This window comes from Microcebus murinus, chromosome 19 (assembly GCF_040939455.1).
Source record: "Microcebus murinus isolate Inina chromosome 19, M.murinus_Inina_mat1.0, whole genome shotgun sequence".
In the NCBI taxonomy this organism is placed as follows: Eukaryota; Metazoa; Chordata; class Mammalia; order Primates; family Cheirogaleidae; genus Microcebus; species Microcebus murinus.
Window position 1 is genome coordinate 29,882,977 of NC_134122.1, and position 19,342 is coordinate 29,902,318.

At 52.3% G+C, this 19,342-nt stretch overlaps 1 protein-coding gene across 11 annotated transcripts in view; it reads left to right on the top strand.

Annotated features, from left to right (window-relative positions):
* The window catches only part of CUX1 (cut like homeobox 1), a 362,228-nt gene that overhangs the window by 266,241 nt on the left and 76,645 nt on the right, over positions 1 to 19,342 (top strand). For 9 of the 11 annotated variants that reach the window (XM_012758889.3, XM_012758893.3, XM_012758896.3 and 6 more), the window contains exons 10-11: positions 6,864 to 6,968; positions 13,264 to 13,452. In XM_012758889.3, coding sequence (XP_012614343.1) covers positions 6,864 to 6,968; positions 13,264 to 13,452 — 294 coding nt within the window. The remainder of the gene's footprint in view (positions 1 to 6,863; positions 6,969 to 13,263; positions 13,453 to 19,342) is intronic. The other 2 variants (XM_012758897.3, XM_012758886.3) reach the window with 1 other exon arrangement.

The following is a 19,342-nucleotide window of genomic DNA, read 5'->3' on the forward strand; positions in this document are numbered from 1 at the left end:
AGCGCAGTGTCTGGCACAGAACAGGCGCTTAGGGTTGGTGGCTGTAGACACTCAGCTGCCTGGAAACGGAGCCACCCTGCGGAACCCCTTCCTTCCCAGGGACTCCACAAAACACCAGAACACTTTGCTTTCTCGAATGATGCTGTTGCTCTGAAAGGAAGGAAGGTTCCCCAGCCCCATTTATTGTCTTTATTTTGGGGGAGAAGCAGCCAAAGCTTTGACAGGTTGCTCAGCCCAGAAGGCCGTGGGCCGTGGCCTGTCCCAGCTCAGCTTTGCAGCTGGGTGCCTCAGGCACAGGCCTCCAGTGGCCCAGGCAAGCCCAGCACTGTGGGACGAACGTCCTTCTGGGATCTCCACCGCCACCTCTGAGAGTTCCACAGGGGCCTTCCCCGCACCAAACGCTCAGGGAAGAGCATCCGTCCTTGTTGGCTCCTTGGTCAACAAAACAGCCGCAAGTCTACACTGTGAAAGATGCATGGGAATGATCATGGAATGAGTGGGTTTCTTTTGGAGGTCCCCCTGCCAGATACTCTGCTCACCACGGGGGGGCCTGGCGTATGAAGGACACCACGTCAGGACACATGGAGTACATCCCCTGAGGCCTGCTTTGTAGCACTGTTGTCATAGGGATAGAGTAGCAGATACTGCTTGGGGACTGACTGTGCCCAGCTCTGTTCTGAGCCCTTTACCTGGATGGACTCACTCAGCCCTCACAGCGGCCACTGAGCTCAGTGCTGTGATGGTTCCCATGTCACAGATGGGGAAACTGAGGTCAGTGGCTGGTCAGTTGCAGAGTGAGCACCAGAACCCCCGAAGTTTGGCTTTGGAGCCTGGACACTCAATCACCACACCTGGAAACAGGGACGCAGCACACCCGCCAGCTCGACCTTTCTTTCAAACTGAGTCCCACGCGCATCAGCCCACACAGCTGGTGGCCGTAAAGCACAGCTGGTGGCCGTGCGCTCCGTCTGCCTGGTTTGCCCACCTGGTTTGCTCGGCCCTTTGTCCAGCTGGGTCTGTGCTGCCCAGCTCTGCAGACTCTTGGTCAGAAGTGGTTACTGGAAGGCATCGGCCTTCCTTGTCACATGATTGCCATTTGCATTTCTCACATTTCCACCTACCCTGCCCCCCAGGCCAGACCTGGGCTCGCCTACTTCGGTGGCACTTTGCAGGGGGCTCACGTTTGTTGGGCGCGTTCTGTGAACGTCAAAACGCACCATCAGAGCCAATTCTCTGTGTCGTTGGGCAGCCCCCAGGGACCAAGGAAGTTTGGCAGAGTTGATGCCCTTCTCGAGGTGCTGAAGTCCGTCAGTGGATCCCATCTTAGGAGAGGCCTGCAGGGAAAGGTGCCAATGCCAAGGTTACACTTGGTTTAGGTCCCAACTTCCCGACTGTGTGGCCTTGATAGGTCTCTTAACCTTTTAAATTTCTTCAACTTAAAACAAAAGACGGGTGAACATGAGGGCGTTGTGCCAGGGGGAAATGGCCAGGTTCAAAAAAGACAAATAGGATATGACTCCCCCACACGAGGTCTCGATAGTCGACCGGGTCATGGAGGGAGGAACCAGAATGGCGGGTCCCAGGCGTGATGGATTCATCCTGAGAGCAGTGGGGAGTCCTGGCAGGATTGAGACTGAGTTCTAGAAGGCTGAACATTGGAAAACAAGGGGAGTGGAAAGGTGAGAAGCCAGCAGAGCAGGGACAGCCATGGTGCAAGGACAGGATGAGATGACACAGGCCTGGGGTGAGGCAGTCCCCGCAGAGATGAGCTGGAGGTGGCAGGGCAGAAGGAGGGTGTGCAGGGAGTCAGGCACCGGTGCAGGCACAGAGACATCTGAACCAACTGCCTTCCCCGCTGGGAAACCCCCAGGAGGAGCAATTTACTAGTTCATTGGCATACGACATGATTTTTGCACGAGGTTTATAGTCAGAACGTTCTACTGAGACCTGAAGCTCTCTTTAAAGTACTTCAGCATCTGTCAATTAAGTCTGACTCTCACGTGCAGCTGTTTCTTAAATTTCAAGGCACTGGCATGAAAACTCGCCACCCTTAATTGGCGAAAATAAAGGTTCAGACCGCTGAGACTTCATGGTACATGAGTAGCCACAATCTTGCACTTTGAATTGCATGTGAAACCCTGTCTGGGGGCTGCAGTGACATGGGAGCTTCAGTGACATGCCAGCTTCCCTGCAGCGGTTTGTCTGCCAACTGTGCCCTCACCTGACCCTTCGTCCCCTCCTTTTAGAGCAGTGCTGATTGGAGCTGCTGGTGGCACAAAACCATGGCAGCGGGGCCGGGAGGAAGTCATTCAAGTTGCGCTGTCCTCCTCCCGTTAACTTGCCTGGTTGTTACGGCGAGAGACTGCCCTAATGCAAGATCCTTCAGGTTGAGGTTAGGGTTGGAAACCGCAATTGAACCTCACCGAGGAGAAGGAGCCAAGTGTAGAGAGAAATGCAAGGAGCGAAAGTAACCCAGAGCAAGGTGTGGCGTGTTCCTTGGCCAAAGGTTTTGTGTTTGGAGTCAGGAAACCTGAGTTGGAATCTCAGATCTACCGTTTCCTACCCACGTGGCCGTAGCAAATCCCCAGTCTCCCAGCGCCTCCGTGTCTCCATCTGTAGCCTGGGGCTCGTGATTCCCACCTCTGCGGGGGCACCCGTTCCTGCAGGCCCTGCTGGGGCTGCCCAGGAAACACTGTTGTCACGAGGCTGAGTCTGGGCCTTTTCTGCCAGGCCAGCGACGGGTTACTCCCAAGTCTCCTGGGGACCTCCGTCTCTCAGGTCTGCACGTTAGCAAGGACTTTACAGCAGGAGAAGGCAGGGAAATTTGCTCTCTGGCTTTTCTGAGATCATGACTCAGTCTGTGACAAGCAGTGTTTACATGGGTGTGTTGTCACGGTTCCAGCTAGCAGCCTGGCTGACCTGATGAAAGAAATCCAAGTCAATATCTACCGCATCCCCCGGAAACACAGACGGGTCTACAGGAAGGCTTGGGCTGCCAGCGCAGCGTGGCGGTAAATTTCCCGTCTCCAGCCAGTGTAGACCTTTCTGGCATCCTTCCTGCAGAATCCCTGACTGGGGCTCCCTCTGGGAGTCTGGGCATTCTCTGTAGTCGTGGGGTGGGGGTGGGGTCAGCCCATTGCCAGTTCCTGGGGCTGCTGTGTCCCCAGGGACACTTCCTTGTCCTAGGTTTTAATGGCTATGCTTGCATATGAGGACAAGAGACAAATCCTAGGCCAAGAATGATAGAAGATTGGATCAGACACCCCACCCCCAGCCATATAAAACCAGAGACCTCACGGGCCACAACTGAAACGGGAAATTGGCGGGGCTGAGAGTTCTCAGGTCCCAGCCTCGGTTCCAGGAAGAGAAGAAAATATGTCTCCCAAGAATGTTTCCAGCCACTGCCACCTCTCCACGGGTCTGCCGTGTCTTGCACCAGGCTGAGACTGTTCTCCCAGCCCTTTTCCCAAACCTGCGCCCTGCCGGGCTACTACTGCCTTGAGGCCCTCCCTTCACTCCCCTGTGTGTCCTGCCCACCATACTCCTCCATGTTTTCTGAGTCAAATTGTCCAGATTTTAAGGCCTAAAAGTAGCTGTCCATATCCCGTGTTTGTTTCCTAACGTGTGCTCCTTCAGGGGCCGAGTTTGGGAGAGCAGTCCTCCCCTTCCCTTCCTGGGGGCTCCCGGGAGCCCTTGAGGGGTGGGGCAGAAATGAGTGACATTATGGGCCCATGGTTGAGGCTTCTGTCCCTGAATCACCTAGTGACCAGTGTGACACCAGGCCAGAGAGCAGAACAGCCTCCCTCACCTGCCCTAGGGAAGCGACACTCACCTGTGACTCTTGGGCTGGCCTATGTCTCGTGTGGGAATTATCTCTACTATTTGCTGGCTTGGCTCTAGCAGGAAGGATGCTTGAACTGAGGTGTCACTAGCTGCTTGCCACCTTCCAGGTGACTGTTGAGGGGAGACAGAGTTTAATCTGAAGACCAGCTTACAGCCTCTAATAACTTTCTTCCCCTTTAAAAGCTTCCCGTTTGTGATAAGGAAAGGTACTGACTACCAAAGGTAGCACATACCGTGCCTTTATAATAATAATATTTACTGGACACGGTCACCACATGCAGCCCCTGTGAGGCCTTGGCTTGTGTGGTCCCGGTGGTCCTCAGTCACCCAGCCAGGAGGCTATTTTCTATCACTGTGGTCAGAGTCACCTCCCCAGTAGGACCAGTGCCCTCCTTCCCTCTTGTCCCCTCTGTCCTCACCTTCCCCTGTGTTTCCAGTGGTTACTCATTTCTCAGGAGAGCCGCTCGGGCTTGGCAAGGTGCCCTGCTCGTGGTGGGGCAGCCACGACATGGCTACGAGAAAGCCTCCAGCCTGCCGTCTCAGGGTGGGCGTGGCCGAGAGTCCCCATGGCTCTGCTTCTGCGGCGACCACAGGAGCTGGGGGGCGTGTCTAAGGGCAGCTGCAGCCCTGGTGTCTGGGGTCCGCATCTAGGAACACAGCAACAGGTGGAGGTGGTCTTCAGGAGAGCCCCGAAACAAATGACACCCCACACTGACCCTGCAGAGAGCCCCTTCCTCTCTGCCTCGACTGCTGGCGATGGCTAAATTTAGTCACCAGCCACAGAAGCGATGGTCGCAGCTGCACAGCAGCGTCTGCTCCCCTGCTCGGCTCTCTCCTTTAATTGCTCCGAGGCCTGTTTTTAGTTTTAATCCTTCTGTGTTGTGCATGTTCATCTGTACAAACCACCTCAGCTCTTTGTTTTGTAGTTTTTGGATGTGTTCAGGATATAAATCCTAAACAAATATGTAATCAGAAAGGCTCAGTAGAGTAACCAAGTCAAGCCAAATGTGGTAAAAGGGCCAGGCCAGAGATGAGTCTGCACATGAACTTGGAAACCAAGTGCAAGTGCTCTGGAGAGATTATGCAAATTGGAGATGAAATCCGCAACAGCTAGATCCCTTATCCTGTGAGCTGTGGCCCTTTGGTGGGACAATGTCTGCTCTGAACAGCTCAATGCCAGCCTGAGGTCCTCAAGGGCCCCTGGGGACCCCTCGTGAGCCAGCTGCTCGGGCCTTCCCCAATTCTGGTTATTCCAGAAAACTTCAGAGCCAGCATCACAAGCTGGGGTGGCGATGCCGCTAGCAGAACAGCTTCTCCACTAGGCTAACAGAGAGTTTTCCTCATCAAAGAGACTAGGGAAAATATGTCAAAATATACCTTGTACCTGGCAGAGTCAGGAGGATTTTACGCTCAAGGCTTTAGCTGACTAGCAAGGGAAGGAGTACACTTTGAAGTAATATGGTATGATTATCAGAAAAACGTTGAGTGGCACATCTAGAAATAAACTGGGGAAACCTTTTTCACAGAAGAGGAAAGTTTTCTGCAGCCTTAATAGTTGAGCAGTTGGCATGAACCAGAAGTCACCCCCGCCGGCCTAGCCACGCCAGCCACATTGCTGTCTCTCGTGAAGCTGGTTCTAGATCCCGAGTGGAGCCGAGAGAGTGGGAGATGACTGCTCGGGCGTAGACAGGCCCGGCCAGGCACAGCTTGAATTATATCGCTTGTTGATTCCAAGAGCTCCCCAAGAGGCAGGGCAGGCTGCCACCAGCACCCTCCTGGGCAGTGGGAACTGCTGTTAGAAATATCCTAATTCATCCGCACGCAGAGCAGATAGATCAGTGTTGCTGCAACAGAGTGGCTGGAGGTTGCCAAGCCCATTCCTCATAGCTAGACTCATCAGCGAGTTCCCCCGGGCGGGCCAACTCGTTGTGTCTCTTTGTGAGTTCTTTCTTAGCAATTAGTAGACACATGCTGTCACACCACGGAATAAGGAAACACACGATGGGGCCCCTGCCCTGCCAGGCTTTCCTCGTCAATCTTTTCTATTAGTGGAACGTGAGCTGGTAGAAAGAATTAAAACATGACTCGCAGCCTACATGCCCACTTGTTCTCAGGGTTTTGTCTCAGCCATGAGAATAAAACCAAGATAAGGCCATTCATAAACGGAGTCTGCGGGCACAAATCCTCGCAAGGTCTCTGAGAAGGGGTAGTGCTCCCATTTGACAGATGGGTAGGTGGAGGCTCAGTGACCTTAGGTGACTTGCTCTGATTCCTCTGTTTCCAGATGCCCTCTCAGGGGGTGGGCTCTGGAGCAGCCTGTCCCCACCGTCCCGTGGGGAATCCTTGGCTGGCCCCCAGGGACAGTGGTTTCCTTGTGCAGGAATTACAAGCAAGTGACGGAAGGGTCCCCTCCTTTCCATGGCCCCAGACCAGCCTGATTGGCTGAAAATGACAGCATCGGCATTTGAAAACTTTGTTGGGTGAAGGGTTAAATATGTTGCAATAAGGCGGGCACTTCCCAGAGAAGCAGCATTTACACCCTGCACGTTTGTGGAAATACTTGTTAAAGGAAAACAACCACAACATTGTGCATGTTTTTGGGAAGAGAATGGCCAAAGTGTCTTTAATTCACTGTTTACCCGTGAGAATTACTCCCAGGAGTAATCCCGCAATAAAATCTTCTTGGTCTGTGAGAATAGAAAGAAATTGAATCAAAAGACTCTATTTCCACTCGTATTTATTCAGTCTGGGAAATGCAGTGGGCCGGAGCATTAGTACCAGCAGGGGATTCCTTGCTCCTAGCGTTAAATTACTGTCATAATCGCTCAATTATTTCTTCCTTGTACTGTTTAAAATAAGAATCCATCACATTCTGTGTTTTTTTCTAGCATTTATTAGGTTGAGTGTTTAGGAAAATCAATTATAGTCAGTCAGGCATGAATTGATGAATGTTCTTGTAATAATTGTCAGTTGTTAAACTGAATGTACTTTCTCTTTCCACCCCTTTTCATTTCCTTCAGAGGGCAGAGGTGGCGCAGAGAGAGGCGGAGACCTTAAGGGAGCAGCTCTCGTCGGCCAATCACTCCCTGCAGCTGGCCTCGCAGATCCAGAAGGCGCCGGACGTGGTGGGTAGCCCGGCCCTGCGGGACTCTGCCCGCCTGGCATCTCCTCCTTCACGTCGCCGCTGCTTGCCGCTTGCTTTTTGTTTTGAACGTCTCTTTTTGGAGTAATAACTTGAACCGGCACTGCTTTCTTGGCGGGGAATGCTTTCAGCAACTCGGGGCTGGAACTTGCGCGGTGGAAGGGAGAGCTTTGCTGGTCATGCATGGGCGCTCGGAGGCCAGCGAGGCGTCACCCAGAGCTGGCGCGGAGGCTGGTGAGACGCCATCGCGCCCAGGACGTCTTCCCAGCCGGGCCTGGGTGGGGGGTTGCTGCGTGTGAGTGGAGACCTGAAACTGGAGCCGAGTCAGAATGGCACGGGGAAGCTGAGCGCTTATCCTCCTGGGTGTGTCTTTCCGGGGGGAAGACCCAGTCCAAGAAGAGCTGGGAGGGCGAAGAGGTAATAAAATCACCTGCTCTGAGTTTACGTAAGAGCCAGAATCTCACCCAAAATACAAGCATTCAGGAGGAGGGAGGCAGCTTGATTTGTCTCAAATTAACGCAAATAGCTCTTAGCCAGAGCTCTCCCAGCCTGCTCAAGGTGGCTTTGAACTACGGTCCAACTCTTTCCTTCCGTGCCATGTGGTGACATGGAGCAGCATGAGAGTAGAGACCCCAGAGGTTGGGGCCGCAGCCCTGGGGTTGGACCCCAGCCGTCCGATGTGTTAGCTGTAGACCTGGGCCAGGGGCGGACCCTCCCTGCGTCTCTGCGCCACCATCAATAAAAAGGGGTCCCATGGGGGCTCGGCAGGTTATCATGAGCACTTAGAGCAGGGGTCCTCAAACTTTTTAAACAGGGGGCCAGTTCACTGTCCCTCAGACTGTTGGAGAATGCGCACTGTTGGCCCGGGACGAGTCGGCTGCTAAGCAGAACAGGCAGCGGTAGCAAAAACACCCGGAGGGCCGGATAAATGTGCTAAGCGGCCCGAGTATGACCCGCGGGCCGCAGTTTGAGGACGCCTGACTTAGAGTAATACTCGGCACACACGGGAAGACCTCAGCCAACCCTGGCACTTATTCCTACTGTGGTCAGCGCCATCGTCTCTGATCCCCCAATTTCTAGGCACGTGGCTCCTCACTCGTTCACTTCCAAACCTTCCTTTCCCCACGTAGTAAACAAGGATTCAGTGATCCTGAGGTCCAGTTAGCTCTGTCAGGCTACGATGGGTACCTGGCACTTGGAGGGGTCCTTTAATTGAACAAAGACTCGCTGAGTCCTTGCTGTGGCCAGGGCCTGTGTGGACACTGGGAGAACAGTGACGAGGGAAGACTCGATGCTATAAAACATTCAGCTGTCAGTTCGACAGCCATCGTTCCACCCAGTCCATAACACAGGGTGTAGTTACTTCCTTACGTGGATGAGGACACGGAAGCTCCTTGGATATGAACACTTCGCCCCAAGCAGGTCGGTCAACGGGCCGGCCAGGGCCGGGTGGGGCCTTCTCACCCGCAAGCCCAGGGCTTGTCAGTTCCTCCCTGGGTATAAGCCTATAGCAGTGTTAGTGTTAGGACTCTCTTTGAAAAATGAGTTTTAGTTTTCTTTTAATTAACATTAAATAAAACATGATTTAAGCATTTCAGGAGATAGAGAAAAGATTTCCATTTAAGGGGCCAATCACGCCCTTCGTACTTCATGGGCTCTGGTACTCAGTTTTAACCGAGGTGACCCCATAGCTCCTCCTGCTCCCTCCTCCGCGGTTAGATGTAGTGGATACCTCGCCAAGACCAGGTGGGAGGAAGCCTTCGGGATCAGGTCACAGCTTCTCCCGGCCTCTGGGGTCCCACTGGGTCCTATAAAGGAAGCCATCCGTTCAGACATGTCCACACAGGACTCCTGAGCTCAATGTTTTGGTTGAAGCGAATTCTGGCACCATCCTGGACTGCAGCCACCAGAGCATTTCAGAAGGAAATGAATGTTTTTGCAGGTAGACTCAGTTGTGGATCCTAGGGGTGCTTAAACACTTCATCATCGGTTAAGTGCAGTGTTTACATGGTACTGGCTCCGTCTGCCAAGAGCGGCCCTGCGGGGCTCTCCTCGGGTGTGTGTTCCCAAGCAGCCCGCGAGTTGCAGCTCCAGCCAGTTGGGGAGCAAACATAGGAAACGCGCCAGCGGAAAAATGGTCTGTTGAGCTTGGCTGGCAGAAGGCGGCGGAGAAACAGTAGAGTCTATAGATCTAGCAAAGGCCAAAGCCAGTCCGAGGGGTGTCTCAGCGGAATCACCAGTTCTAGAAGGTGAGCGCTCAGCAGGCCACTCTGACTCAGCAGCCACAGTGGGCTTTACATAGTTAATTCATTTCCTCCTCCTGACACCACTGTCGTCAGAGGAAAGTCTTGCTGTTACTGTTGTTTTACAGGTAGGGAAACTGAGGCTCAGACAAGTCTAAGCAATTCGCCCATGACCGTGTGGCTAGAAAGTGGTCACGCTGGAATGTGGACCTAAGTTTATCCTACTACAAAGTCCCTTCTTTTTCCCCTACATCGACCAATTCCTCCTTTATGGGCACTGAATGAGATGGGACACATGACGGCCCTTTGTAAAGTGTTCGCAGACAAATATTAGTTCGGGGCCCTAGTGCAGCACACCAGGCCTCCTTTTTGAACCCAAACAAACTGTAACATTGGAAAATACGCCTGTCTATCAGGTGAATCTAGCAAATGAACACACCTTGGTAGCATCCATCCGACTTTGCTTGTGGTGGTGGCAGAGACCGGTGGCAATAAGAAAGAGAAGGCTGAGTCCCATCCCCTCATCTCTCCCCAGGGCAGCAAATAAACTAAGAGCAGGCCAGTGTGCTGGCTCACGCCTATGATCCCAGCCCTTGGGAGGCCGAGGCAGGAGGATCGCTTGAGCCCAGGAGTTTGAGGCTGCAGCGAGCTGTGATCTCGCCACTGCACTCCAACCTAGATGACAAGAGTGAGAACTCGTCTTTAAAAAAATGAAGAAAGAGTAGAGCAGCCTACACTCCAAACGTTAGTCCCCCCGGGTGGGGTACAGGACAAATCCTCCTCTTGCTAGGTGCAGCCTCAATGCTCTGGTCCCAGCAGGAGGGCTTAGGGGTCAGCTCTGCAGTTTGGGGTATGTCACACCAACAGGTTGGGAGTAAGGGGAGATGAGTGCGTTCAAAGGGATAAAAGTTGGCAATACCACGTCAGTAACTTCTGCATTCATCTTTCCCTTGGGAAACACACTCCACCACTGCCATGGCCTCGAACGCTTCCATCCTTTACACTGTTCTTAGTTCTGCCGAGTGTTCCCGACGTATCCTCTCCTGGCTCCTGCACCACTAGATCAGAAGGAATGTAGGATGCCTTCTCGGTCCTAGAGGCCTGGAGCCATGGGAACGTCTGTGCTGGGCAGGACACCTAGGTCAGCATCCCAGTAGTGGTGCCCATGGTGACCTATTGTCACGTTCACTGTCTGAGCCAGAGTGTGACGCTGGGCCCTACCTCAGGCCCACAAATCCCAGGCTCCATGGTGAGGGCCAGGACCCGTATGTTTTCTAAAGCTCCCAGGGGGTGCAGCTGAGTTGCACCTTGGACAGATGTGCGGGGCCAGTGGTCCCAGCCTCTCTGAACCCACACGTGCTCCAGCATGTCCCCTGCGCCCCGGCTCACGAGCTTGCTGGCTTCTTCGCTGCCTGACACCCTCCGCCCCGGAGCCTGCACGCTGCCATCCCCTCGGCACGCTGCCATCCCCTCGTCGTCCACCCTGCCATGTCGGTCCCTCCCCCTCGGCCCCCAGCCCCTGGACCATTCCCCCAGCCTTTCTCCGTTTCTGTCTTAGTTCTCTATTGTGACCTTACAACAGGACACCCAGGAGTGCCCCCCATGTGGGAGTGAGCCATGGTTTGGGCTGTGTCTTTTTCCAAGGTCTTAGTGCTTTGGGGCAATTTTCTCATCTCGTTTTGTTCATTCAAGACAGCAATGATTTTTGCTCCATTATGAATGAGGAGCTTGTTGCTCAGTTTCCTGCGAGTTAGATGACGGGGCCTTGGGCTTGTGGCCATGCCCAACGGGGCCCCAGGAGTTGAGCAAACAGCCCTAAGAGGCCTGCCCTCGCCCAGGTCCCCCAGCTGGGTTCAGGGCCAGCACTGGGAGCTGCAGTTTTGGCACATGCTTATTTGAACCTCTTGTCCCCAATACATTGAGTTGTACTTGGTTGTTGTAAAGCCCAGGTGACTTCCCACTAATGTCACAGACTCTTTTCGTAAGAGCCCTTTAGGCAGCATTTATGGCCACACCCATCAGGGTGGGACATTGATAAGATGAGTGACCTAAGGTCTGTGGTTCAGTGTGTGCCACTATCAGATTCATCTCCCTGGATGTCACCTCCATCGTGTCCCCTCCAGGCTCCCCATGGCTGGCCGCCCTTTGGAGCGTCCCCCATCAGGTGCCCCCGTGCTCACGCCCTTGCAAGCTGCCCCGCGCGTCGGCTACCGCTCAGGCCCTGCTCCCTGCCACCCTTGTGCCTGCCTGTGGTGTCTCCTGCCCTTCCCCTGTGCCCACCCTGACATGGGGCCCCTGTGCTCTTACCAGGCCCTGCCAGCCCTCGGGGCTCACCTCCACCTGGTCCTCCGCGAGGCTCTCACTTCCTGGCACTGCTTGTATGACCCGTCCCAGGGCTCCCGACGCTGGGCCCAGCTGGTGTTGCCCAGGATGGCGCTTTCCAAACTCTCTATGATGAAGGACAATTTTGTTTTGTTTTTTAAATTTCCAGTCTGTTGCAGACTGATAGTTTTATAAAAGACAATTGAAATGTCACTGAAATGTCGAGTCGCTATAAAAGCTTCTAAACACTTACTCTCGGTTTCTGTGCTTGCCTCACTGTGCACCGGCACCAGTTTGTGACTTGGCATCAGTCCGTGGAGCACACGCTAAGCAGAACTGGTCTGGACAGCATGCGCCTTGTAAATAAGCCAGTGGAGACACTCCCTGGGGCCCCAGGGCCTCGTGCACATCTTCCAGGAGTCAGGAGACATGAGCCACCTAGTTTAGGGGATCGTAGAAATCAAAGAAACAGACAGAAGTCACTTCTTTGTACACAAAACTTTGCAGACTTAAATGACACAGACCTTAACTTCCCAGGAAGGAGATGTGAAAAATCACTTCCCTGGGTGACTGTCCCCAGGTATGCAAACCGGTGACAAGCACACCATTCGTGGAGTAGCCTGGCTACACCTGCTAGCCAGGGCTGCAAGGGGGGGGCCATGGCAAGGACGGTGGCTTTCCATGCTGCCCCCAGGTTCTGCTGTCACAGATGCTGTGCAGCCCTCCCCCTCTACCCGCCTTCCTGTCTGTCACACCCTGAAGTGATCTGCCCTGCAGAAAAGCTTCCAGAATCATCAGGAGCTATGATTACTTTTAAAGCTTGAAAAGAATACTGCTTGAGTCATTGGGAAGTAGAATTATAGATTTGACTTTTTCTTTTGTTTTAATACCTTTTTGTTTTGCATATTTTCCCCAGTGAGCATAAGGAGAACATAAAAATCAGTTTTTAAAAAAATCAGTTGCCATCAAAGTTCCTAAACAAAGGAACACCAAATATACAACTTCCATGTCTTTTAACTTTTTTCTCTCTAATACTGACTCTGAGAATCGATTTGTCAAATAATATCTCAGTTTTTGGACAATTTAACAATGAATCCAAAGGCTTGAATCTCATCTTGTGGGAAAAAATCTAGGCGCCTCAGCAGCACTCCAGGGGCCCTCCTCTGAGCCACCCGGCCTGCTGTTCCCTGTCCCCAACTCTCAGCAGGTGCCCTCCCCTGAGATCCTCACTCACATGGCACTGCCTGGGTGACTTTTCCTGACCATCTTGTTAAAACTCTGCCTCTGTCAACTCTGACTCCCATGGCCTCCCCCTGCTTTAGGTTTTCTTAGCACTTGTCACCTCCTTGCACACTTTTCATTACTGATAAATGCATACACTGCGTGTCACCCACCCCGCCCCAGCCCCACTACACTGCAAGCCCTGTGAAGACTCACTGCTTTTACTCACTGCTGTGTGCCTGATACATGGTGGGTACCCATATTTGTCCAGAAAACAAATCCAGGTGGCAGCTACCATGTGGATAGAAGGTGGCATGGGGGGTGAGGCAAAGGGCAGGTCATGTCCAGGCAAAGGCACAAAGCAGCGTCCCGCCATGAGCTCACCATCCACACCCTGAAATCGGAGGTTTCTGCTTCGGTTGCCAGCACAGGTAACCCCGAGCACCTGCCCCAAAGCCAGTGCAGTTTTGTCATTTCTTTTCTCCTCCCCAGGAGCAGGCCATAGAGGTACTGACCCGCTCCAGCCTGGAAGTTGAGTTGGCCGCCAAAGAGCGGGAGATCGCCCAGCTGGTGGAAGACGTGCAGAGACTCCAGGCCAGCCTCACCAAGCTGCGGGAGAACTCGGCCAGCCAGATCTCCCAGCTCGAGCAGCAGCTGAGCGCCAAGAACAGCACGCTCAAAGTAAGGGCATCACGGGGGCCGGCAAGCCACCCCAGGGAGGGATGGTGGGCAGCTGGACACGCGTGTACACACCACACGTACACCCTCCGCCTTCCTTGAATTAACAGCAGTTGTGGCAACCCTAACCTCCCTTTGAGGTAGCTCAAAGCAGAGTCCCAAAGCCCACGCCAAGGAGACTGTTTTTGAACCCTGCCATCCTCTCTTGCCAGGCCAGTCCTTACATGCAGCACAAGTGTCCCCAGACTGGGTGGAAGTCCCATCCCTGGCGTCTGCCCATGTCTGGTGCTCACGGAGAGTCTGTGCTTTCTCATGTTGGGTTTGGGGGCAGGAGGAGTCAAGGTGAGTGGCCATTTATATAGACAGCCCTTTAGTCCAGTTCTGCTGGACATCCCTGGCTTTCAGAGGATGCCCCAGCGGGAGGACCCAGCCCACTAAAACTCTGGCTCTTCCTGTGCCTGAATTAAATGAAAGCCCAGAGGTCCGCTGAGGTCACATCTGAGCTCCTGAGCTAGGGGATGTTCCCTCGTTCAAGTGCTTTTCTCTCTGTGGCCCCAAAGCTCAGTGTCTCTTCAGCACAGGAAGCCACACACTCGGTCTCCCTCCCACACGGTCTCATTAGGCAGAAGCTAGGTCTGGGCTTTCTAATAAATCTGTATCTCAAATGCAGAACTCAGAACTTTTTCATATATTAAAAAATGATTATTATACTTTAAAGCATTTGCAATCTGTTGAAGCAAGTATAATTTGAAGCGGGTTCTGGAACCCTAGATTCATAGGTGTCAGAGCTAAGAGGGACTCTGGGAGATGTCTTAGGCAGGACCAGCAGGGGTCTCGCCACCCCCCACTCTGCCGTGGGCCGCCTACTCACGTCCGCCCCCTGTCCCGGGCTGAGTGCGTGAACGAACATGTAGCTGACAAAACGAAATGGATTAGGGTGAGTTGTAAACATTGAAAGAAAACTTTTTCTGATATAAAGTAATTCTAGAATGTGGTTAAGCTCATTTTGATTTTTTATTTAATCGAGATTTTCTTCTCGACACGACCAAATTTAACCCAGAACTAAACTTCCAGCAAGTCTGTTGCTGACCCTGGCGACCCCCACAGCCCTCCCCTGCTCGTTTCTTCTCTGCGTCTTTGGGGTGCATTTCATCCACTGTCTGAGAAACTGCCCGGTTCCGGGTCCCTGTGAGGAGACGGCCCTGCCGACGTTGGGGAGATGGTTGAAGCCTGGTCACATCTGTCACAGCCGGGCCGTTTATTTCTCCAGCGTGTCCTACTGCCCGATGAGTACCAGTACTCATTTTTTATTTCTAGATTAAATCTAATTTTCTCATGTTACAGCCATTTGTGACCCTAGTGGTGGCATTATGATTAGATAATTTGCCTTCCTCTCCTCTGCTTCCGTTAAAGGGCACGGCTCAGATACAGCCTGCATGTGGCTACAAGAGAAGAAGGCTAGAGACCTCACATTTTTTATTATAGAGCAATTTCTTCTAAATCAGTTAAGGTTTTAATGTTTGCCTTCACAAAAAAATGAGACGCAGTTTCACAAATTAATGTTCTTTATCCGTATCTTGGGGGAATTCTTTAATACTGTGCAGTTAATGAAACAATTCGGCAATACTTCTTCCAAAATTATTGCTCCCCTATCTTCATCTGATCTAATAATCAAAACATATCCTCTAGTAACAAGACTTCTCTGATTTTAATTATCTTAACCCCTTGTCACCAGGAGTAGCGAGATGGCTCTGATATCGAGCCCGCATGCAAAAGGCATCAGACGCCCCCAAATGTGTGTGTCCTCTCTCGCCCCAAAGGAATAAAGCTAATTGAATGATATACCTTCTTAGGGCTTTTTATGTTTCCTAATGTGTATAATTTATAGCCTCAAATCTAAACTAAGCAGGAATAACGATTAGGAAAATACTTTATGAATGAGACCTGGATGCTTTTGTGACAGGGAACCCAGGCCCCAAAGTGGTGGCTACTCAGACGCAACAAGGGGCAAGTTCAGACTTGTCTTACCATGGGCTGCTGCTTTCTTCCTTCTTCCTGTCCTCCTCCGCTCCCTTCCCTTCTGTTTTTCCTTCTTGGGCCATGTTTTTCAGTTCTAGGGGACTCTGGGACACACGGTGGGGCCTTGAATAGGGCTGCTGTTTGGGAGAGGAGGCTGCAGCTTCCAGCTCGGCTCTCAGCTTTTTAGAGTGGTGGGTGGTTTTGCCATGAGCATTTGACAATGTGTCCTTGATCTTTAAGACAAATGCCAATGTGTTTGATGACAGCCACTTGGGGAGAGGGCGTCTCCCACAGGCAGAAGGCTTAATGAGCAGTCTTTAGCCTTGAGATTATTGGTACTCTCTATAACTGAATGTACTTGGGGACTAATTAATTGGTTTGCTTTCCCCAGCCCATGAACCTCTCCATCCCTCTGCCACTAAGGTTTCTTTCCTGCACTGAGTGAGGATCCTGACACCTGCGTGCTGACCAGTCTCTCCTTGCCTGGCTTGTTCTTTTTTAAGCAGAGTTCACAGTAAACGCATCACTGTCCACTTACAGCCGTACATCCACTAACCTTTAAATAGACATGGAAACAGACTCAGACGTGGGAGATGTTGCTTCCTGCCTAATCTGACAAGTGCTCAAGCGCAGTGCCACTTGTAAAGGATAATTCTATATTCGTAATTAATGAAATAACCCAACCACCATGACAAGGCTGCTATTTTTGAGAACTAACTATTCTGTGGTCCTCTGTTGGAACACTTTAATATAGAGGCAGTGTAATTAGGCAGTCACCTGCATTATACTTGCCGTAGCACGGAAAATAATGCTACCAATAGCTTCAGTTTAAAACGGTATTTATAAGAAAGGCTAGCTAAAAGAATGCCAGTCCCGCAGGGAGAAATTATGTTTTCTACAGATGCTTTAAAGATCAGTACTTCCCACTGGGTGGGTGGGCTCATGTATCAGAATCACCCAGGGGTCTTCTTCCAAACTGCACGTTTTCCCACACCTCCCCCAACTCCTGAAGTTCTGATGGGTCCCCTAGAGCCACTGTGGGAGGATGCTGTGTCCCTCAGGGGTGCTGGGGCCCTGCAGGACTGATGAGCATTTCTTTGCACTCACTCTGTGCCTGTGATTCTGGACAAGGTAAACACACCTCTAGACTCTGCCTGTGTGGTGGTGAAGTTCCCTTGTCCTGCTGTGTCCTAGCCTGTCACCTGTGCTGGGCCTGCCCTCACGCTGCTTCACTTGGCCTTTAAGGACATTATAAGTATCTATAAAGAGTTTCTAAAGCTCTGATGTCCATCCCCCACATGAGTGGGCAGGACAGTGGTCATTATCTTATGGACCAGGTCAGATCCGGAGCTGTCCTGCCTGGGGCTGCAGAGGAGGCTCAGCCCCATCTGACACCAAGGCCCCTGCATGTCCCTCCAGGGCAGCCTACAGCCACTGGGAGCCAGCAGGGGGAGAGACGCACCTCCAGGAAGGCTGAGCAAGTTCTGCTGTCCGAGCAGCGCCCAGGGGTTGAGACTCCCCTGGCATAGTGTTGTCCTGGCAGAGTCTTGAAGGCTCTGTGAGCACAGATTTGAGGAGGGGAGGGGGAGTGCAGTCTGGGTGCAGGAAACAGGTAGATCCACCTGGCAGCAGTGGCGACACCCTGGGGCCATCCTGCCAAAACCAAAACTGAGGGGCCCTTTGCTAGAGGCCTCGGGTGCCTTGTTAGGGCTGAGGTGTCATCTGGCTGGCAGTAGGAGGTTATAAATGTGTCTCTATGTAATCTCTAGTTATTTGGGGAAATCTATGGTGAATCCTCTTGGAAAGACACACTTGCACTCATCACTTGGTAAACAAATCCAGATATTTCAGGTGTAGACAACCCCCAGCTTCCAGCACACTTCACTGACATGCATTATCCCAGTGGCCTAAATAGGAGCCAAGTCCCTCACAGCCTGTGGTGGCCCTGTTCCAGGAGGGATTGGCTCCTGTCTGCCCTATGTCTGGGTCACACCTGATCCCAGTTCCTGGAATTGGGAGGTGACTGGTGGCACATGTGCCATGCAGACATCCCTCCTTTTCTATGCAGAGCCACACTGTGTCAGCTCTGCGGCTCTTCCTGCTCTAACTTCCAGTCTGTGAGGTGCCAGGACCCTGCATTTTGGGGCAAAGAGCAAGCCCGAGGTGTGACCCTCACTGTCCCCCACCCTCTGGCCTTGGGGAGTCTCTCTTGGTCGTGCATTCTCAGCATCCCAACAGGCCGCGCGCAGCAGCAGCCCGGTGCTTTGATGGGTTCCGGGAAGCTCCCGGCACCAGGGGTCTCTCTGGGCTCCTCCCCTAGGCCCTGCCTCAGTAGGTCTTAAATTTACATAGCGGCTGCCTCTCCCCAAGAACTGTGGAGGTCGGGCATTTGTGTCGGGAGTGTCCTCGTACTACCTGTACATGCTACCCAGGCCTGGACCCCAGGGGTGTGGTGTCAGCCAGGGGTCTGTCTTAGACCACTGTTCTGAAACAGTGGGGGGGGGTCCTGGTAAGGCCAAACATTCCCACACCAATGCCCCTAACCTGAGCCAATGGGTCTTCAGCCATCACCACAGAGAGCCTGGCCCTGTTCCTCTATGTCGTGGGTGCCACTCTGCCCCTGTAAGAGTAAGACCCTGTCTCCAAAAAGAAAAAAAAAAAATAGGGACAGCAATAACAAGCACCGTTTATGGGGTGCTGCCCTAGCGCCCAGCTCTGTGCTAAGCACTTAATGTGCAGCATCTCATTTAATCCTCTTGAAAGCACTGGCATATGTGCCATTATCCCCATTTTATAGATGAAGAAACTGAGGCTTGTAGAAGTTAAGTCTTGTCTGAGGTTACCCTACAAAGATGTGGCAGAGCCAGGATCCACTGGACCCCAGGCCCCAGGCTCACGGGTGTCCTATCCTCTCTGAACTGCTGTGGGCGGGGAGGGCACCCTGAGGTCTGTCAGGGGCTGTGTTGTAGAAACTTGGAGATTTTTTCCCTTTCCTTGGGCAGATACATCTGTACAACTGTTGTGATCATTAGATCAGTGTATGAGATAGTAGGACTGAGCACAGGAGGAAGCGCGTGTTTTCAGAGAGGATGGGAGTCTGCACCGGTTCTTTGCTTTGTGTGACCCTTTGAGGTGATTGCTGTTATTCCCATTTTACAGATGAGAAGTTTATTTACTCATTCAAAGGCACCCAGCTCATAGGTGACAGGCTTAGACTCCAGATTCAGACCATCAGCCTTCTTGGCCTTTGCCACACCGGGTTCTAGACTCTTCCATGTGTTCCTCTCCCCACACTTCTTGCCAACTTTCTCCCGTTCTGTGGATACAACCAAGTTCATGAATGTTCTGTATCCAGGGCCAGTGAGTTCCACAGCCTGGCATGCGTGTTCCATGCCAGAAACACTGGGTAATCTTCTGCGAGGGAAGGCTGGCACATCAGTGCCTCCTGCTATTTGACTATAGGGAAGAGAATGAAATAATCACTTCCTTACGAGCACCTTCTGAGAATCTTTTGTAGGAAAATGAGTACCTACTACCCCCTGTTTGATTATGACTGAGAAAACCGTTATAGCATCTAAAGTTGGCAAGAGGTTTTAAAAAGGAACTAGGGCAGAGCAATTTTACGCAATGGAAAATGCACACACAAGAAATTGCCAGCAAAGGCAACAGAAAAGGACGTGCTAAATGAATTTAGTTTACAGAATACCTGAATTCTTGAAACCGTGGGCAGATGGGGATTCAGATGGCCATCTCTTCCCCAAACTCTAGGGTGTTCTCAGTTGGCTTTAAGCTCTGGTCCTGCTTGTGGCTGGTCAAGCAGCAGCTACTATAAAAAGGTGCCTGGAAGCCCTGTGGAGGGGAAGGTGCTAGCAAT